General features: G+C 27.8%; 1 protein-coding gene across 4 annotated transcripts in view; it reads right to left on the bottom strand.

Moving 5' to 3' along the window:
• Window positions 1-23,431, bottom strand: part of LOC122510014 (disks large 1 tumor suppressor protein) — a 1,103,313-nt gene that overhangs the window by 683,622 nt on the left and 396,260 nt on the right. For all 4 annotated transcript variants that reach the window (XM_043624398.1, XM_043624394.1, XM_043624397.1 and 1 more), the window contains exon 2: window positions 11,086-11,222. Coding sequence is in view for 3 of the 4 variants with exons in the window: in XM_043624394.1 (XP_043480329.1) it covers window positions 11,086-11,222 (137 nt within the window). In the remaining variant the exon portion in view is untranslated. The remainder of the gene's footprint in view (window positions 1-11,085; window positions 11,223-23,431) is intronic.

Here is a 23,431-nt window from a genome sequence, read left to right as displayed (position 1 = left end):
CAATCAGGCAAGAATATCCTAAATCATTGTTATTTAAATATAGAAGTTAAATTTAATTTTATCCAGACAAAACATTTTTAAATTGGCACAATTAGGAAATACCGTAAGTGAGGCTAAATTCGCTCATGTAGGGTAAATTCGCTCAACCGATGTCTATTTTTTAAAATTCGATTAACATACTTTTTAGACAGAAATATTTAAGATTTACAATTGTTTTGGTTAATATAAATGCTAAACTTCAATTTAAAATTTATTTGCAGCAAATTCATTGGTAACTTTCAGTAGAAATTATATTTAAAACACAAGTGAATAATTTTCATATTGAACAAGTAGTATGAAAAAGTAGGGAATAAAGCTTTACTTCAAAATTTTTAAGTTGAATACTTCTGAACATTACATTTCCTGTATCTCCAACATGATTTTCATAAAGCACAAAAATTTAAGCAATAAACAGATTCTGCAAAAAATCAATTTAAAAAAAAAATTCAAATTTGTTGTGTAAATTCGCTCAGGAAATAAGTCTACAAAAAAGATGTTTGGGCCTGGATATTTTAAGTATGTTAATTACTTTAATTTATAATTCGATTTTTTTAAATAATAGTACTCTTATAACTGAAAATTAAACGATTTAAAACGGTTTAAGCACTAAACTGTCAAACTTAACCTTGTTTTTTATGGTTATGAGTACGTTTGATTGAATGATTGAATCTAATTACTTATTGATAAAACAATATTAAATATTTATTCCAATAACTTTGTATATTGTTCTTAATTTTTTTCTTTATTGATTCTAAAGAACACTGTAAAAAATTTGGGGATTTTTCCCTGAGGTTCCTTGTGGAATATTCCACAAATTCACGGGGAAAAGTATTTTCACTACGATTTTGGGGAATTTTCCACAAATTAGTGAAATTTTGAACAAACTTGGGGAAAAGTGATAAAATATTAGGGAATTTTCTACAAAGCGAAGGGGAAAAAATTTTTCACTACAATTTTGTGCAATTTTCCACATAATAGTGAAAATTTCAACAATATTATAGGGAAATTTGTATATAATTTTAGGGAATTTTCCACATATTAGTAAGAAAATGTCATTTTATGAAAGCTTTGTGGAATTTTCCCAAATTTAATAAAAATTTCCACAAAGTTGAAAAAACTTTTTTAAATTTTATAAAATGGGTTAATTTTTACTAAATTGCATGTACAAAATTATTAACATTTTTACAAAATGTATGATTTAGGGGCTAAAAAATTAATATTTATATTACAGTGAAATGTTTTTTTATAATACTTCATTAAATTAATGTTTTAAACAAATGAGCTTTGTCTAATTTATAATTTAAATAACAATTTTTACTAGAAAAAGCATTTAGAAGAAATGAAATTAATTAAACTTTACAATTATTATAATTTTAATAATTTAATAATTATATAATAAAAAATACTTTCACTATGAACTACATAAATTTTTTGTTCTACTTATAGTAAAAATTTTATCTTAAAAATACAATTAATACTTTGGTAAAAAATTTTTTAATAAAGCATGTTTAACAAACAATTATAAACTATTTTTCACTTAAAAAAGCATTGCCATAAATAGTTAGGTTTATTGAAAGATATATACTATGGGGGGCCTTAAAATTTTTTTGCTCTTAGTCAAAAGTATAAAATGTTTTGAAGCATTTTCTCATTTTGAAAGATTTGGCACATCTGGTTTGTCTTTGGATGACCAACAATACCTAAGGGTTTCTCGTTGCAAGGGGACGTATTTTATGAGTTTCTCGCAGGACCCGTTTTTTTCTTATAAATTTATTTAGCTAGAATGTTTGAGAAATTCTCAAGAAGTCTTCTTCGAAAAGTCTTTCAAGATGATTTTACATGTTAGTTGCTTTTCAGCCTTCGTAAGAGTAAAACCTTGAGTGAAAAAAATATTCAAAGTTATTAAATATATAGTGATGGTTATATGTATAATAGTGAAGTGGACAATTCGACAATATTTAATAATATTCTAGAACGATATTTAAGGATTATTTAAAAATTATTAAAAAGGTAAATAATATTTAAAGATATATTATAATTATATTGTAAGTGTAACATATTGTATTGTAAAGTTTTTTAAAACTATTTTTGGTTTTATCAAAAAATTTAGTTAGTTATTCATATTTTGCCATATAATGTTAATTTAACAATTGACTTATAGAATTTAATTAATTTTTAATATTTTAAAAATAAAGTAGTTTAGGTATTTTTTATATTTTAATCAAAATAAAAATTTTTTAATTTATTTTAAAAATATATAAATAAAAATATGAAATATAATATTGAATTAGAAAAGTCATAACCCTATTACTACTATATATTCATAGTTTTTGGTAAATATATTATTGTTCAATCTAATTTTTATGTATTTTTTTGTCAATTGTAAAAGGTAAATAATAATTTATTTTTACAGTATGTTGTTGGACAATCAACCCCCTAAAGGCAATATAAACGGAGAACTTTCGCATTACACAAAGACTATTTGCGATCCGAAAGCAAAAAATTAATTATTAATGTTGTAAAGTTCAGATGTAGTACTTTTAATTGAAGTACTTATCGTTCACTGACAGTACCTAATATAATAAACAGTATTTAAAAAATTTGTTCAAGATTTATTCAACCTTACAAACCAATCTTCCCAAATATGAAAGGATAAAATTTACTGAAAAATTCTGTACTATTTTACAGTAAAAATATCCCAACGTTCGAAGAGAAAAATTCCATAATAAGTAATTTAAAAGAGAAATTTTCTAAGAATTTACAAGAAAAATTTTCCAAGGTTGCAAAGGGAAGATTCCCAAAGATTTCAAAGGGAACAGTTCCCAAGGATGCAAAGGGAAAATTCCACAAGATTTTAAAGGGAAATTTCCTCGAGTTTCTTGGGGAAAATTCCCCAAGATTTCAAAGGGAAAATTCCTAAAGTTTTTTGGGGAAAATTCCCCAAGATTATAAAGGGAAAATTCCCCAAGGTTTTAAAGGGAAAATTCCACAAGATTTTAAAGGGAAAATTCCTCTAGTTTTCTTGGGGAAAATTCCCCAAGTTTTCTTGGTGGAAATTTACCTTTTTTGGTTAAAATTGCGTCACCAAGATTTTGGGGAATTTTCCCCAAAAATTTTTTACAGTGAATATTTAGTTTCATTTTTGCAGATTATAATATATTTTGCCAGAATAATAATGGTGAGCGAATTTACCCATCATTTAAAGGTAAAGTCGCTCACAAAAAACGGCTTATAAATAATTTTCTGCAACATATTTTAATTTCTTTATGCAGTAATAGGAAACATAAAGGATTAAAGATTATATATTTTCAGTGCCAATGTTTATTTTCATCGTTTCCCGAAGTTATTTAAAAAAGAATTGAAAAATTGAGCGAATTTAGCCTCACTTACGGTAGTAGATAAAATATGTTTTAGTCAAACAAAAACAATTTTGAATATTTTTCAATTAGAAATCAGTAATTAACATCAGTTTTAGTCGGACAAAACTTTACTAAACGTGTTTCTTTGAGATATCAGTAGTTAATATCAATTTTAGCCAGACAAGCCGTTTCTCACAAGTTAAGGGCTCATGAGAAAACCAGTAGATGTGGACGTCCGCATGAAAAGGGACCACTTTGGCACTATTGGACTTATCTATATGGGCGAATTCCTGACAAAATTTGGAAAATTTTGAGTGGTCTTACAACCTTTTTGGTAAAAAATTCGATGAGTTACAGAATTTTAAAGCTTAGAGTATCAAATACGTCATTTCGAGAAAAACGAAATCAAAGATTGTAATATGAATATCTGTGGTTCTTCTGGGAAGTTATTCAGATAATAGTTGTTTTAAGTCTAGTACACCCTTAAGATTGAAAATCAATAGGTTTCGAATTCCCCCCCCCCTCTCATTTTTTAACAATGACAAAATAATGGATCTCCGACAAAGTGGTCCCTTTTCTAAAAATACGGTTATTAATTAATAAAGTGGAATATTTAACGAATTTAAAGGTTCGGTGTTATTTTTTAAAGTTATTTCAAGCAAAGAAAAGAAAAGTAGCCTAAAAAAATTTTTTAAGCGACTTTATTATAAAAAATCTTAGAAAAAATTAAAAATTCCTTTTCCAAAAACACGAAATTAAAAATTGTAACGCGAATTTCTCCGGCTCTTCTGGGAAGTTATTCAGATAAGAGTTGTTTTAAGTCTAGTACACCCTTAAGATTGAAAATCAATAGGTTTCGAATTCCCCCCCCCCCTCATTTTTTAACAATGACAAAATAATGGATCTCCGACAAAGTGGTCTCTTTTCTAAAAATACGGTGATTAATTAATAAAGTGGAATATTTAACGAATTTAAAGGTTCGGTGTTATTTTTTAGAGTTATTTCAAGCAAAGAAAAGAAAAGTAACCTAAAAAAATTTTTTAAGCGACTTTATTATAAAAAATCTTAGAAAACATTAAAAATTTCATTTCTAAAAACACGAAATTAAAAATTGTAATGCGAATTTCTCCGGCTCTTCCGGGAAGTTATTCAGATGAAAATTGTTTTAAGTCTAGAACACCCTTAAGATTGAAAATCAATAGGTTTCGAATTTTTCCCTACCTTCGTTTTGAAACAATGAAAAAATAACAGATTTCCGACAAAGTGGTCCCTTTTCATTTTTTTTTTTAACAACGAAATAAAATACTTAGAGTGTCAATAAATTAATAAAAACTGCATGAATCGACGTGGTAGACCCTGTAGATTAAGAAAAAAAGATAAAAACAATTTCAATATTTTTCTTCAAAATTAGTAAATTGCGAATATCTCGGAATCTAGAACCGACAAAGTGGTCCCTTTTCATGCGGACGTCCACAGATAAAGCCAATTTCAGTCAGACAAAAAATTATTTTAATCATTTTGTTTAGACAAAGTTTTAAAATCAGTGAACTTCAATCTACTTTTGTCAGAGAAAATACTTTAGACGTTTTATAGTTTGTATATAAATAGTTATTTTTAGATCATTTTATTTTAATTTTCAAATTTTAAAAATTCTAACATGAGATATGACAGAAATAAATTTGGACCATATGCAAATTGTAGGTATAAACTAATAAATTTGTTGGTTAAAAATATTTTCCTTGAAAACTGAAATTCTTCTTCTTCCTGAAAATATAATTTTAATAATAATATTCAATTATTAAATATAAATTAATTATTTTTTTAGAGACATTTAAAACTTAACGAATCTAGCTAAAAATGTTTATTTAGGGGTTTTCGGGGTCGCTGAATACAAATCCGTGGTCAAAAAATCAAAATTCAAAATGATGGCTTCAAAATAGCAACTAAAAAATTTTAAAGTTAAGGAATTCGTTACACTGAGAAAACTGGAGAGTCAAATTCAGAGGTTCAAAAAGTGTATGTTTCCTTTGCTTATGAAGAGAGTTAAATAGTCCTTCTAAAATAAATTTTGAATTGATAATGGAAATCTACTTGTATATTCTCTCCCATTATATCTGAGGGTTAAAAGTTGCGCAGAAAATGTGTACGATCTGATGCGCGCGAAATTATTTTTCTGACATTTTATGTATTTAATTTAGGGGTTAGGTTGCCATATTTATTCATTTCGCGCCGGATAAGGAAGGGATTTCTCAAGATGGTTAATTTGTCCCTCTGTTATAAACTCATTTTCCCTCCAAGAGAAATGGCACGAATATCTGTCAATGGTGTATTTGAACATTTAGATTGTTATCCAATAGCTAACTCTCAAATATCAACGATTTGTCCCTCCAGATGTTTAGTCCAATACTCCAGTTTTCTCAGTGTAACTTTATTTTTGGTCGCCATTTTGAATTTTGAAGTTTTGACCACGGATTTTGATTCAGTGACCCCAAAAACATACAATATGACAATGTCATTTTTAAAAAAATTTTTTTTTGAACATTTTTGATACAAAAACTTTATTTTCACTGGACTGTGAAGGGGTTAAATATAATTATTCAAACAAATAATATTTTTGAATCAAAGCAGTAGATATTTTCTATATATTGGGATTAAGCTTATAAACCAATTTAAATTTAACAAAATCACTTAAAATTATTTTTCTATTTAAATTAAGTGTAATGTTTTCTCAGTGTTCGTTCGAAATTCGTACTGATTATTTTTACCTGGGAAAAAAAAATATTTTATAATTGAATGATACGTAATTTTTATTGAATCAAACTTATTATGTGTTGATTCAAAATTATTGTTTAATTCAAAAATAATTTTTGGTTGACTGTATAACAAAACGATAATAAATTAGTTATTTAAAACTATTAGTTTATTTATTTGATAAAAATACAAATTATTTGGCTCAATTAATATTAGGTATTTTTATGTTAATAATATTCATTTATTCAATCAAGTAATTTTGCTAATTGATTAATACATTAAGAGCAATAATTTTACTTAGTTCAAAAATATTTAATGATTAAGCACAGTTTATGAGGCATACTAAAACTCTATAGGGAATTTGGTATAATTTTTCAGAACTTTTAAAATTTTAGACACAAATCTTCAGTTTTTACGAATATTTTTTCTGTTAACTGACAATGAATTAAATAATAACATTTAGTGTCCTCTATTGTGATATAATTGAACTTTTGTTTTAAAAAAATAGCAAATTAAAATACTTAAAAACCTCGCGTGCACAAAATAGCCTCAGTTGACGGTACCAGAGTTAACAGGAGTTGAGAGTTGATTTTTGATGAACTATTTTTTGTTGCAGAATTCAAATTGCACAAATAGCTTATTGTTTGTAAGGAGGAAGTATCTATGTAGATGATAACTATGACGGAATATGTGGTTGTAATCTTAGATGTAACCCTGATGGGCTGACAAGGGCTCATCAAAGCTACAATATGCAACTGATAATGCCTGACAGACCACAATACACACATGCAAGCAAAGTGCGTGTGCCCTCTCTCGAGTTGCAAGCTCAAGTACGTGTGTACTCATATATATGTGTATATATATATATATCTACGTTATCTCTCTAACCAGTGGAAAGCATTGTATCCCCATGGGAGCATTTAACGTTACTCTCCTGGCATAAATGGGCTGTCAACGCTTGTTCACTTCCTTTTCAACCTATCAACCGCGAAAATTCAAGACTCGAGAATATTTTCCTCTCGTCATTTATCTCCTCGCCAACTTTTATAAATAGACACTAAATAAACTTCATAAGTCACATTTATTCTACTTTAATTTAAACATACCGGGTTATTATAAACTCAATTTATCTTAAATTTTCGTTTTTTCATATTTCATTGGGAAAAAAATTAGCATTTACTTCATTATATCTTACATTTTTTTATGCTAATTTTGAACGATCAAATGAATAATTTTCTTTCTGTTTTTAATATATTTTCGAAAATCACTATACTCATAAAAAATAAGGGATATTGAGCATTTACTTTAGTGAAAAAATATAATTTTAATACACAAAAGTTATTAGGGTAAATCCGAGGGAGATGATTCTAAGTTTTATCAAAAGATTGTCAAAATTATAAAAAGCGATTTTTGTTTAAATTTTTATTGATAATTGAACATTAAACACTTAACATTAAAATAACGAAATATTAGATAAAATTATGTTTAATTTAAATTTTAAAATAATTTTTGGTTGAGTGTATAACAAAGATAATAATAATTAGATTTTTAAAAAATTTTCTTTCACATTTTAAATATAATTATGTTTGATTCAAATATATTGTTTTCTCAGTGTACAATTAACATAAAAAAATTAAAATAAAAGTTATTAATTGCCATCTTACTCAATAATACACGATTAGAAGTAAACATCAAAATATTAAATAAATAAAATAATTTCTTCTTTAATTTTTTGGAAATGTTAAAGTAGTGTGGGTTGTGTAGTTCTTAATGAAACATGAAATTAAAAATTGAGTTAAAAATAACAATATTAAAAATTCTATAAAATATTTAAATTGATCATCTCCACCGGACTTACCCTACTTTTTTTAAAAAAATAGATATTGAGAATTTGCTTTAGTTAAAAATTAAAATAGACAAAAGTTATTATTATTATTATTATTATTATTATTATTATTATTATTATTATTATTATTATTATTATTATTATTATTATTATTATTATTATTATTGTTATTATTATTTAATATGATATAATATGATTAGCATAACAGTAAATAGAGAAAACAACAATAAATATGGAAAATAGAATATTTAATACACGAAACAGAACAATAAATGTAAATATCAAAGGAATAAATAAAAGCAAATAGTAAAAATATAATAGTCTTTAAAAAACATTCAAAATAATACACTTTTAATTTTTACTTAAATAAAATAATTGTAATAAAGAATTTTCGTTCATTTCAATTTTACAAACTTTACACCCACAAAAAATATTATTCAACTTTTTTTGTAAAAATTTCGAAGAAAATGTCGAGTCTTAAACGATCCTAAATTCCACGGAATATTCCATTTAAACATTGGAAATATTTCATCAACATTTTTTAAAAATTACTAACTTGTCCTACCTTTCGAATACTCTTTTAGAAAAATGAAGAAATACTGACTTGAAATATTGTAATAAAAATTCAGAAGGAATATTTCTTTGGCATATTATATAAATATTATATATAGGAATATTAGTGAAAATTTATATTATCAGATAATATCTACTAATAAAAAAAATGTTACAAAATCTCAACGAAATATTCCAGAGGAATATTCACAATGTTCCAATGGAATATTCGCGAAATGTGAATTGAATATTTCGTCCCAATGGAAGAATTATTTTATAATGTAAAATCATACTTTCTTATCATTCTCTGAATTGTTTATGATTTTTTAAAATTCTTTTCAAAATCTTTCATTTCAAATTGTCGATAAGATTTGATAAAATAAAATTTTACAACTCTAGATAGATATCGAGAGAGATAGAGAGAGAGAGAGAGAGAGAGAGAGAATGTATTTTTGAACAAAAAGTTTGAGAATATAATAACTATTTCATTAAAGAGACGCTATATGAAGCTATATAGAATTTTTGTTGTAACTATCTATATGCTTTTCTATACTATTGACAAACTACTTTAGTTTTTTAATAGTTACGGCTCTTTGTCCTTCAAGCTCGTTTCTCTACCGTTATCGAAAATTAACGACCGTTTTAAAAGGGTTGTAACTCTTCGACAGGTTTATAACGTGTACCTTTTGCTCTCCTGAACAATAAGGAAAGAGCTTTAAAAATGAATTACGATAGAAATCAAGATAATTTTTCCTCAAGAGAGTTAAAGAAAGTTTATTAAAAATCCGCTATTAATGACCTAATAGCGTTTTAATAATAATAACAATAATAACAATAACAATAACAATAATAATAATAATAATAATAATAATAATAATAATAATAATAAAAATGTGACTTTTTTTAAATTAGTAGTTCAACTGAATTTTAGTCAGACAAATTTCGTTCGAATATTCTAAATGGATTTTTAAAATTAATCAAAATATAATCCCAACAGCAGGGAATACTTTATTAAAATTCCTGGAATATTCTATTGGAATACTGGGAATATTTCATCCATATTACAAATGAATATTCCGTCCATATTCCCTTTGGATAGAATAGACTTTCCAGCGTTCCAATAGAATATTTCGTAAGAATATTTACAATGTTACAATGAATGAATTAAGTGGAATATTCCTTTTGTATATTCCTAATGTTCCAATTGAATATTCTTTGCGAATATTCCTAATGCTTCAATTGAATATTCCTTTGGAATATTAACAATGTTTCAATTGAATATCCCTTTGGAATATTCAGTGTTCCAATAGAATGTTTTAATGGAATATTCCTTTGGTATATTCCTAACATTCCAATTAAATATTTTTTGAGAATATTCCTAATGTGTGAATTTGGAATATTCCTTTTGTATATTCCCAATGATCCAATTGGATATTCTTTTGGAATATTCCCAACATTTTAATTGAATATTCCTTTAGAATATTCTTGGTGTTCCAATAGAATATTTCCTTATAGTATTCCGAATGTTTAAATGGAATGTTTCTTTTGGAATATTCCCAATGTTTCAATTGAACATTCTTTGAGAATATTTCTAATGTTTCAATAGAATATTCCTATGAAATCTTTAGTGTTCAAATGGAATATTTCTTTAAAATATTCCGAATGTTTAAATGGAATTTTTCCTTTGGAATATTCCCAATATTGTAATAGAATATTTTTGTGAAATCTTCATGTTTCAATGAAATATTCTTTTGAAATATTACTAATATTCTAATGAAACATTTGTTTTTTATGGAACGTAGTGAAGTTAATTACGATTAATTATTTTATTAATGGCATACCCTGTTAGAATATTCCAACAGTATGAAAAGAATATTCCATTCTATAGAGGAAGTTACAGAATTAAAGAATTTCATTAAATTCATAAAATAACGAAAACTAATGAAACGAATAAAAATAAATAACTAACTGAACAAATGAAATTGTGCCTAAAAATATAAAAAGAGCTGAAAATTTGCTTTTTTCTCATTATAGTAGTAATTATTTTTAATTTCCAATTAATATATAAAGTTTATTAAATGCTCCGCAGTTTGTAGGTGTGTACATTTCACTATTGTGAGAACAATTAGCAATTAAAATGAAAATCTTGGCCAACAGAATTGATCGACAGTTCTATCATGATATTTGCAATTTCAACCAATCGTCTCGTGGATTATAATTACTAACGCTAATTGCATAGACCACAATGGACCATTAATATATTTGTACACACAAAAGAAAATTCTATATTGACTCTTTTGTTTAATAATTTCTACACCAATTGTCTCCTATTATTATTAATTCCCGTACTGCAATATTTAAATGAAAAATATTAATTTCAAAATTATTATCTAAATGGGAAATTAAATTATGAATTAATTCTTGCTAATTATCCAAATAGAATATTATGCTGGATAAATTAAGTTCTTAATAAATAAATAGAAAAATTAATTATTTTGTTATTATTATTTTTACTTAGTGGAATTTAATAACACTCACGTCATTTTGAGCATAAGTCGGCGTAATTGGTCCATCACTTGCCTCCCACTTGTCAGCAATTCGAATCGTCTCGACAGTCTTCTGCTGCACTGATTTCGACTCATCCAGGAGTGTCAATTCGTAGAATTCTTGAATATCTGTAAACAGAAAAAATAGTTCAATTAAAAAAAATCCAAATTGTAAAATTTAAGTAAAGAACATGGTTGACACACAACCTGGAAAACCTGGAAAACCTGGAAATAGCATGGAAATTGAAAAAGGATATGGAAAACCTGGAATTAGCATGGAATTTGAACGAATTTCTGGAATTTTTTTGGGTTAATGAAAGATATTAAGAAAAATTCCATTCAACATGTTTTTTTTCTTTAAAAATGTTAACATGCAATTTCCCTTTTCCATGTTTTCTCTTTAAATTAATTTATTTTTTTTTTTAATTATTGACTGAAACTGTGAAAAATGTTGTTACGATTGTTCTAAAAAAAGGATTTTATATCTTTATTAGTATTACGATTGTCAAAATTTTTTGTTACTAGTTGCTTTCTGTTCAAGATTTTGAACAAAGTTTAAAGATAAAAATTATTTAATTTAGACATGACTTCAATGTTCTAATTATGGCTGATTCTTCTGAAAGTGACATTTTTGATATCTCGATTAATTTTATAGAATCTACTCTCTAATAATATTATTAACCATTTTTATAGTAAAGAATTTATAATTTATAAGAGAACTAAATTTTTATGGTTTTTTTCAAACTCTTAAAAATTTTTTAAAAATAGTGTTAAAAAATACAATGTTTTTCTATCATTATGTGCATTTTAAAAATTTTTGTACCTCCGTTTTATATGTGATAAAAATGTTTAAATTTTGTCTTCAGTTTAAGTTAAAATTACTTCACGATGATTAATGATGTTTTTATACATTAAAAATATTATAAAAAAATGTGAATGCACATTAAAATAAAGTTAATGGTCTGATGTTTAATTTTTCTATATAATATTTATAAAAAAATTCTTACTTTTGAGTATGAAATAAAGTAGTTTCAATAGAAAAAACCATATAATTTAAAAAAAAATAAATTGAAAAATCGAATATCAAAAGTATCACTTTCAGAAAAATAAACATAAACATGCCTGTGATTTTAACTGTTTAAGAGAACAATAATTTATAACTATATAATAATGAATATTGTTAACATTGTTTTGTAAAATACTTGTTTTTTCATCACAAATAATTCCTAAATTTTAACCTGGAATTTTTAATATTTTTAACCTGGAAAACCTGGAAAAGCCTGGAATTTTGAAATCTAGATTTTGTGGCAACCATGAAAGAAGCAAAGTTTTTTTTTATTTTTCACACACTTTGAACAATAAACATTTGCTAATGTTAATTTGCTATTAAAAGAGATTGGAAATTTTAGAATAAGTAACGATACTTATTTATAATCATTTGACTAAAATTAATTAAAAAATGATTTGTACTGAAATTTAGACTAAAATTTACATAAACTACTTATTTTTTATTAAAAAGTTCTTAGAAAATATTTGTCTGACTACAATTGGTTATTACTACTGATTTCGTAATTTGAAAGATTCAGAAATGTTTTGATCGTCTAAAAACGACTTTAATTACTTATTTATAAATGAAACGTACTTAGTGAATTCTTGCCTGACTAAAATTTACTTTTACTACTTATTTTCCGATCGAAAGAGATCCACGTCAGTTTCCATTCTTAAAGAGAATTTTGCTTAATGTTAACTTAACTTGAACGTAAATAATTTTTCCCTACAAAGAACTGTTTGTTATTTATAGGAATTACTTCTTTGTTATAATGTATTAATTAATTAGAAGAATATAAATGATTATGTCCAATTGTTTTAAATTTGTAGGACAATAGTTTACATCTAATTATGAGAGACGCTTAACAATTATATACGATGGTTGATTTTGAATTCAAAGTTTGAATAGATATTTGAATTATCTTTCCAGGCTTTAGAGTCAAGTTCAGTGAAGGGTCAGGGCCAGTATCCCGCGCAGTGCGGGTGGAGAGATAAGAGAGAGAGGACATAATTTTCAATAGTTTAGAGCGCAGTTTTGGTACGAGGGAAACGTTTCGCGTACCAAGACCTTGTGGACTGTTAGGGAATATATCATCCAGGACATGTCTCGAGCAGGTCCTTTAGGTCGTGGATGGCCGTAATTCCTTGCTTATAGAGAACCTATTTCCAGGATTACACGGCCGTTTCTGACAATACATCGCTCGATTGAACGAAACACTATAATTACAGTTTACTTCAACTACACACACACTCATACATAATTAATACACTGAAAAGAAAATTTATTTAATTCAAAGAACCGATTACTTGTCTCTATTTGATAAATATATGGAAAGTTACACTGAGAAAACAAATTAATTTGATCCAAACAAATTTTGATTAAATCAAACTTAAAATATCTTTGCTATACAGTCAAATATATTTAAGTTTAATGCAAACATATTTTTTTGTTCATTTAAAAAGGAATTATATATTTAATTCAAACATAAGTTCACAGTAAATTGTGAGGCATTAAAAAGCGTTGCAGATTAAATTAACACCAAAAAAGAAAAATAATGAATTTTGGTGTTATTTTTTGCTATGAATGAAATTTGACTTCGAATCAAAAACCAAGCCAACGATTTGTCAAAGAAAGTCAAAGCGAGTCTTAGTCTAAGCCTAAGTCTCGGACAAAGTCTAAGTTTTAGTCTAAGCCTAAGTCTCGGATAAAGTCTTAATTTAAGCCTTAGTCTCGGACAAATTCTAAGTCTTAGTCTTTAAAAATTATCGTTACCAACTTGTAGAGCATTTAAAAATGCTTCGATTGACCTATTTTTGAACCTAATTCGATAGTAAATTTCGAAATTATTGGTATTTTAAAAACCAAAAATTGTGGAAAATAACCTTTTCTCAACCTTTTTGTTTGAAAATTTGTATTTAACTATTAAACTATTATAACTATCTTGTAGGGTATTTAAAAATACATTGATTGACCCAAAATTCAATCACTTTTACCATATTTATAAAAAGTTATTTATATATTTCTATTATTTTTATCTCTATGAGGAAGCAAAGTGTTCATGAAATGAGCACCAAAATTATAAAAAAAATGTACAACTTGGCAGCGGTTTTTTTTATATGTTTTAATTAAATTGTGTCGTATGTGTTTTTAAAAGTAATTTATTTATGTTGACATAGTTGCACTATGATAAAGTTTTAGTACATTCAGGTATTATTAATTTATACATATATGTGTTTTCCCGAGTCGAAATTTAAGCCCTACTTTCACTTTTAAACCTCGTAGACCCTACTTTCATACTCCTAGACTCTACAATTAGAAGAAGAAAAATTTGAAGATTTGCTCAGATTTAATTGAAGCACTTGGGATGAGTAAAAGTGAAATTTTATGTGTTTTATCAATTTGGAGTACTTTTTGCATTTGCAGTGTTTCAAGTAATGCATTAAAAAATAATTCAAAATTTTCTTTTAGAATGTAGGGTCTAGGAGTATGAAAGTAGGGTCTACGAGGTTTAAAAGTACGGTATAGGTTTCTTAGAAGTAGACCCTCCTTTGCTTTTCCAAATGGAAGATTGGCAAATTTCCACCTGTTGTGGGAGTCAAAGTAGGGTCTAATTGTATTAGAATTAGACCCTAACTTTACTACTCCTAACACTCAGCAGACCCTGAAAATTCAGGGTGAAAGTAGGGCTTAAATTTCGACTCGGGTTATTATTGTGTTTCGTTGTAATATTATTAATTGGTTTTATTATTAAATAAATTTAGCTTGATGAAGACAGTGAACCAAACTGTCGAAACGTCGCAACTTTAAAAATGCTATAAATATTATTTATACTTTACCTTCCTATTGATCGAATTTACTACTTCATACTTATTATTTAATTTATTATTTTATTGTTTACTTATTACTTATTTCTACTTTATTTTTATACTAAATAAATAGTTATTTTTATTTTTTTATAATATATTAATCAACAAATTGTAACAAAAAAGAATTTTGTAAATTTTTAAAAATTCGAAATTAGTAGTAAAAGTCAATTTTAGTTTGACACAAAATTTTGATAAAGCTTTAATAAATATGTAGTAGTTAATGATAATTTAGTTAATTATAATAATTATAATATTATTTTAGTTAATTTAATCTTTATTATCCAAAGTCAATTTTAGTCAGGCACACAATTTTTAATCCCTTGTAATTTGAAAATAACTTTTTAATTTCAATTTCAGTTGTAAAAGGCATTTCGAAACAGTTGTTATTAAAAAATTAGTAGTTAAAATCAATTATAGTCGGACAAAGATATTACGAATCTGTATCGAGATTGAAAATCAGTGGTAAAAATAAATTTTAATTAGAAAGCATATTTCCATAAATTTATAATTTTAGAATCAGTGATTCAAAATTACTGTTCTCGGGATATTTAATATTAATACAAAGATATTTATTTCTATAACAATTATAAACAAACGCAATTTCATTTAATATTCATGAAATGGAAGATTTAAAAGATCATTAGAAAAAGTAAATTCACCATTATAATTGAAATATTATAATTCGTCGCTTCGAAACAATAATTGTAGAACCAGGACAAGATTAGTTGCCGCGACTGCTTTGCAGACTCTAAAAACCAGTTAACGGAGCGTAGCATTCTGCAATTCCATAATTATGAACTATACTCGGAAATTGCAAATTACTCGCACGAGACTTGGTAAATGTACGTTACTCTCGGGGACGTAACGGATGCAACTAGTTGAGAACAGTTTCGGATTCTCGATTTTATCGATTTCGTCTCCTCGTCCCATAAAATGCAAAATAATTTTTTGCTTTCAAATACAATCAATTTTTTTGCTTCAATTATTTTCTATTCAATTTAGCCAACAAAATTTTCAAAATAAATGCTCAGTGAGAAATGAAAAAGTTTATTTTAATAAAATTGTTATTCTCTCTGTGACTAAAATTCGCCTTAACTACTGATTCTGAAATTAAAAATTAAAAAATGCTATCTGACTTAAATCTGCTTTAACAAGCTTCTCTCATTTTATACTCGGATTAATTTTTTTACTATTAATTATTAATAAAGTTTACGCTAAGTTTACAATAAAATTGTAGACTAGAAAAAACATTCTCTATGAAACACTCACTGTGGAGCACAAAATAAGAGCAAAAAAAATTTATTTACTTTATAAAACTCTTTCCATCTGAAAAATCTGTTCTTGAACACTGTTTTACAAATTTAAAAATTTATGCTTTTATCCGACATTCAATTCACAGAGTAAAAAAAATAAAAACATTCATTGGTTATTCAGAAAAAAAAGAAAATGCGATATATGGGTTGAGAATCGAAATGCCCTAAGGAAATTTATAATGTAATGACGTTTTTCACTATTCTTCTTTTTTCTCCCATTTTCACGGTAAATTTCATATATTTTCATCTCCCATTCTCTCGCATAATAGTAATAATATTCCTAACATGGAAAAAATTTATATAATTCAATGAATGGAGACAAAGAAATTTAAATAAAAATTATCATAACTTAAAAATTTAATATCAACATATTGTAAAATTATTTTCTTTTTATAATAAATCAATATTACTTAATTTTATTTAATTTCATTTAATAATTAATCGAAGAAAAAATTGAAAAGAAATGAAATTACATTGTCCACTAGAAAAAGGATTAAAAATAAAATATAATAGTTTAATTACGTTTGTAATTATTTACAAAAATTATTACAATAATTACTACAAAATTATATTTCTTTTTTTAAATCTTCACGCAAGAATAAAAAGAACAATAATTAGTTGGTGAAAAAAACAGAAAATTTATTTCTAATTATTTTACAATAAGTATTTTTCTAAAAATGCACTAAAGAGAGACACGTGTGAAGTTTTTTTTCTGCAGCTGGGTAATAAAAGGAAAGAAAAAAGAAGAAAAAAAAGAAGCATTGTAAGTGGCAGAAAAAGGAAAAGCGTCGTTTTGCGGCTGAAAATGGTACGGATGGAAGCAGGGGTAACATTGCGAACCCGCCAAAAAGAATAATGTCGTTAATTAAAGTCAAAGAATTTAAGAGGGGCTCTTTACGTCAGCCAACACGTACATACTAAATACCAGACCGCCTCTTCTATTTGTCGCCTCGTTATACTCTGTCCGGAAATCTTTCTTTGATTAAGAAAACTCTTCAAAAATTAAATGCTCTTTATTCGTTATTAAAAAATAAACATAAAAGTATACTTACACTATTTTTGCGTCAAAATAAAATTAACGATTTTAGGTGTATACGAATAGTTTTTAAACACATTGGTAGTAATTTTTTCCTTGATAAAGAATTTCGAGGGGGATTGAAGTACTTTTGTTTCAATACCTATATAAACTTAAAAATGCATGTACCTATAACGAATGTTAAATATAATTTTTTGATTATGTCACGTCATCGCGACGTATTTATACTTTAATATTTTGTAAAGTTAAAATCTGAATCCTCCTTTTCTTGTAACCCAAACAACTTCGATCCAATAGTCTTACACCTGAGCAATAGTTACCAAATATAGTCGTCAACGTTGGCATTCTGCTATAGGGTCACTCACCTGTCTAATACAGGGACTAAGCACATGTGCCCAAATTAAGTCAATAAAAAACTGACCCAGAAGCAATTATAGTTGGTGGCATTAACATTTTGTTCCATTGGGAGAAACTGTATAAAAGGTGCCATCCTCACCAAATTTTTCAGTCCAGAAGTCACCACCGAATCAACTTCGCGTCTTCTTCGCGATAGTCCAGAAATCACCACTGAATAATCAACTTCGCGTATTCTTTGCGTCACTCTAGAAATCACCCTGTATTCAGATACCTGCCCGAGTCGAAATTTAAGCCCTACTTTCACCCTGAATTTTCAGGGTCTATTGAGTGTTAGGAGCAGTAAAGTAGGGTCTAATTCTAATACAATTAGACCCTACTTTGACTCCCAAAACAGGCGGAAATTTGCCAATCTTCCATTTGGAGAAGCAAAGGAGGGTCTACTTCTAAGAAACCTATACCGTAGCTTTTAAACCTCGTAGACCCTACTGTCATACTCCTAGACCCTACAATTAGAAAAAGAAAAATTTGAATTATTTTTTAATGCATTACTTGAAACACTGCAAATGCAAAAAGTACTCCAAATTCATAAATACTGATGTGTTTTATAGCGTCTATATACACTTCGTGTATATAGACGCTATAAAACACATAAAATTCCACTTTTACTCATCCCAAGTGCTTAAATTGAATCTGAGCAAATCTTCAAATTTTTCTTTTTCTAATTGTAGGGTCTAGGAGTATGAAAGTAGGGTCTGCGAGGTATAAAAGTACGGTATAGGTTTCTTAGAAGTAGACCCTCCTTTGCTTCTCCAAATGGAAGATTGGCAAATTTCAGCCTGTTTTGGGAGTCAAAGGAGGGTCTAGTTTTTAAAAATTGTATTGAAATCAGACCCTACTTTACGACTGCTAAACCTGAATAAGCCCTACATTTTCAGAGGCTAAGTAGGGTCTAAATTTCGACTCGGGTGCGTTCTTCGTGTCAGTCCCGCAACCGCCACCAAGTTAACCAGTTGTGTTCTGTCATTGAGTTTGTTCTTTAACTCCAATCCAGAAAATCTCTTCAAGTACCAAGTGCCTTCTTTGAGTCTCGTCCTAGTCAAATTTATTAAAGAAAATAATTTTTACTACGAGCCACATTTCTATTTGTCTAAGGACTGCATTATCTCGACATCAACGTCAAATAAATAATTCGGTCCCTCCTAGGCTGAGATCGGAGTGATCGGTTTTTTTCATCATCTTAATATTTAATAATTTAAATTTAATTTAACAGTTCCTTTTTCCTAAACCTGTCCATTAAAATCAGAGCCTTCCGCTCTGTGAATAAATTAGGTTTGGATCACCGATGCCGGACATTTTAAATATATATAATTTGGGATATGTTTATTTTCCTTCTGAGACATAACAATTAATAAATTAAGAAAAATAAAATTATATTACATGTTAGAATTTAAAAGTTTTACCTCCTGGGAAATTAATTTTAAATTCACTTACTTATTTTTAATGTGTTAAATCATAAAATGTAAAAAGTAACAAAAATCTGATTTCATATTCGTAATCAGCGACCTCAAAAACCCTCGGGTAACAGGTTTCAAGTGCTTTAATTTATGAAAACGTCTTACACCTTTTGGCCAGCTAAAATGGTTTCAAAAATGTGTTTCTTTGACTTAGTAAAAATTTTGTTTCAATAAAAGAAATATTTTTCTCTTTTCAGCTACAATTTCCAAGGTTTCTGAATCACATTAAGTAAGAGATCTAAAAAAGTAAAAATTTAAGTTTTTGATTGTCTCAAAAAGGGTGGTATGAAATCGACTCCCTTTTTTGGGAAATCGCAAAAATAATCAATGTATCTTTTTTTCGTACTGCGTGGAGGATCTTTCGGGAATGTGGACTTAGTTACAGAAATTGTGAACGTCGAAATATTGGCCATGGGGTCTGAAAGAAGAATATTGAAAGTCGAAGAAGAAATTTCCGAAGTAATCGAGGAACATGAATCTTATTATTCCAGTTCTAAAAATGATGAAGATTCAAACGATGAGAGTAGAATCATCACACATGAGGAAAGTGATAATAAAGTCGATGACGATATGCAACCTGAAGAAAATAATCCTTGGAAAAGAGCAGTTGCGTTACTTCTACTAATGTTAAGGTCATCAACGAATTTATCCGAAGACAAAATAAAAAAATTATCTTACAAGTTATTGTTTAAACTTACGTTTCTATCGCTTTGGCGTAAGTTGAGGAAGCTCTACAAGAAAAAACGAATGTAAATCTTCGGGAGTATTTCAATGTTGATAACGAAATACAATCTATTGATTGCATATTCAATTGGGATAAAAAACATAAGCAGGATAAATACTTTGAAACTCAGTTTGATGTTGTAACTCCAAAAAAATATATTTTAGGAAAACGATTAATATAGTACGGTAGTGCTATTAAGGGGTTACGTACACTTAGGATTTTCAAAAAATCGATTTTTTTTAAAATGCATTTTCTAAAAGTATACCATTTCAAAAGTATTCACTGAAAATTTAAGACAAATCGGACTATTATTTATGGAGATATAGAATTTTGAATGGAGCCGTCTCAGCCGTTACAGTGGTCAGGCGGCGGGATTCAAAACTTTGAACTCGTTTTTCTCAAAACCATGTTTTGGGAGTCGGTGATCACTGTAACTTGAGAACGGCTTTACCGATCGGTTTGAATTTTTTATTGCTTATTTGTTATATGATTGGCCTGTACTTGAACGAAGGATTTTTTTTTGACAATAATTTTTTTTTATAGCTGAAAATGTGAGTAAAATTTTGGTCAAAAAACAATTTTTGACTTTTAACATCCGCCATTTTGTGAAAAATCAAAAATTTTCAAATCCCTTCGTACAAGTACCGCATTATATCATTACCTAACGATTTCTTCTTTGCGATTTGATTTTAGATGATCCAGTCAAGAGATAGTGTGATCACCGCGAAACCATTTTTATTTAAGGAGCTAACGCAAATGTTCTATCATTCGCACATTTCTTTATATTTATAGACTATATTTTCAGAAAATTTTCTTGAAATATATATATTTTATGTGGAAAAAGATTTGTTATTTATTATTTTAAAGTGTGGCCACAAAAAATTCCTAAAAAAACAGCTTTTTTGAAGCTCTAACTGTACGTAACCCCTTAATAATAAAGAAAGGCCTACCAAAGGCCTACCGACTTTCGAATTGCACAAAATACTGCAACACATCATAGCACATTACATAACAATTCGAAAGTCTAACTACGATTTTCGAATTGGCTGACTTGATTCGAAAATCGAGTCGAGTCGAGCAAATCGAAAGTCGAAACTTCGAATTTCGAATTGTCCGATTCGAATCGAAAGTTAACAGAGTCGAGTCGTGCAATTCGCAATTCGAAACTTCGAATTGGCCGATTCGAATCGAAAGTAGACCGAGTCGAGTTGTGCAATTCGAAATTCAAAACGCCGATTTTCGAATTGACTAGTTCGAATCGAATTATCTCCTATTCTCGAGTCGATTAATATTCGGTTCGACTCGATTAAATGCACACCTCTAGATGAAATGTATTGTGTTCCTCTAACAGAGGTCCTAGCAAATTTTTTGAAAAATGGAACTTACCACGGAACTTTTGGTGATTTTGTTTATCAGGAAGGAGTTCTTTCATCACATTGTAATGGAACAAATTATTGAAATGAGTCTTTTAAAAAATCGTGATCATCATAATATTTTACTTTATTACTATGAAGTCGGGTTCGGTTCCAAAACTTCTAGACATAACAAAAACTGGGTATAATATACATATGCTTCATCGTTCATACATCATCCTATGTATCGCTCTAATTTACTGTTCATTTATTTAGTCGGGATAATAAAATATGATGATATCAAGCGATATGTTTTAATTTCTATATTGAAGCCAATTTTACTGGAATGCTGGTGCCTGGTAGGTTTTAATGGACCAAAAGGATTACTGGAGCCACTACTGGAAACAATCTTGCAGTAAGTGAGTTCACTGAAAAACTGTTGGTAGAACTGTTCGTTCAATGTGCTAAAGTGCTGCCTTAAAAAGAAACGCACAGCTCACTTTATTTTTGGGAGAGTAACTGTCCTTTTTCATCGAGCTGCTGAACTATCTGTCAAGCAGCCGCTCACTCAACGCCATTGGTAGTGTTGAAGTTTAAGTTTAAGAGTAGTGTTTAAGTTTAAGAGAGCAACTCGCCCAATTTTGATTGAGATGTGAGTTTGAACGTCAAGTAGCGCTGCACAACAGTCAATAGTGAAACTGTTCTATTTGTTTTCACTTTTTTTAGTGTTTGGAGGATTTAAAAAATCTTTTGGTAAGACAAAGCATTCGTGCCGAACTTATCTTGCAGATATCACAAAAATACACACGATGGTCGAAGAAGATCCAAATTTATTACGTACTCCTGAGAATCATGAGATCTGGGTTAGCGTAATAGAAGAAAAACAAGGGCGACAAAAGGAAGCTTTAATGACAAAATATGGAATTAATAGGCGAACTACTTTAAATCAAGTTGATGGATATCACATCATTCAGGGGTCACAACCCGATTTAGTGCATAATTTCTTCCTTGTAATTTTACTCCGGACTTTACAGCACTTCATACAAAAAGTCATTCTTCCGAATATCTCAATTAAAAAGTTAAATAAACGCATAGCCGCCTTTGATTATGGTTACCCAGAAGTTGATGAAAGCCCTCCAAAGTTTAAATCAGCTTATCTTCTACGTGAGAATTTTAAAAAATCAGCGTCGGAAATATGGTTACTGGCACAAATCATTACGTTTATTGTTCGAAATCTGTTAGAGCCCGACTATAAGAACAGGATGACTCTACTGATTCAATCATCAAAGTGAAAGTAAAAGTCAAAACGAAATTCAATGTAAAAATGTAGAAAGTAGAAATTAACTTTCAGTTAACTTTACTATCTGAATAATGGGATTTTCATTGAAATTTCTATTTAAAAAAAAATTCAGAACTCTAGAAAGCATTTCAAGTGTCTACAAATTTCAAACAAATTTCATTGTATGAGCGTATTAAAATGTTTTCTATTCTAGTTAAAAAGATTTGTGTTTTATATTTGTAAATCCCGGTAATAAGCTTTTGATCGTCGTCGAGGAAAAAGCTTTTCAACAAAAGTGAAGGCGAGAGAAATGCTCTTTCAGATGGTATTAGAGAACCCATTGTCGTCTCATCTGTTCCTCAGACCGTCTCTCACACTTCCATTGTCGACGATTCGTCAAGCGGTCATTCTATTTATCAAAGAGACAAGTTTCAGACTTAAGGGTCATGATTGGTCACATATTTTCTTTTCTTCATGTGCTTCTAGGTCGAAAATTTACTTCATATAAAAAAAATTTCTCACATTACATTTTTTACCCTTCTATAAATTTTATTTTCCTTCGAGAAAATATTTTTCTATATATTGATTTGAAGCGAAATATGGGACAATCTATTTTTATCCGTTCTAGTACAGAGGATTTTTTTTCTAATTGTGAACATTTTTCCATGCATTTTTCTGTTTTTTCATGTGTATATAGGTAAACGAGAAATTAACATTAAAAAATTGAAAATTTAACTAAAAATATATTTATTGAAATTAGAAAAGATTCTTTGAAACTCGTGTAAATTAGTTGTTATTATGAACGGGAATTTTTTAAGTAGGAAGAGTTGAAATAATATAATGATGAT

The sequence above is a fragment of the Leptopilina heterotoma genome, unplaced genomic scaffold (assembly GCF_015476425.1).
Source record: "Leptopilina heterotoma isolate Lh14 unplaced genomic scaffold, ASM1547642v1 Lhet_65, whole genome shotgun sequence".
Lineage (NCBI taxonomy): Eukaryota > Metazoa > Arthropoda > Insecta > Hymenoptera > Figitidae > Leptopilina > Leptopilina heterotoma.
Note: the sequence above shows the minus strand (reverse complement) of the source record. Positions and strands in the feature narration are given on the sequence as shown.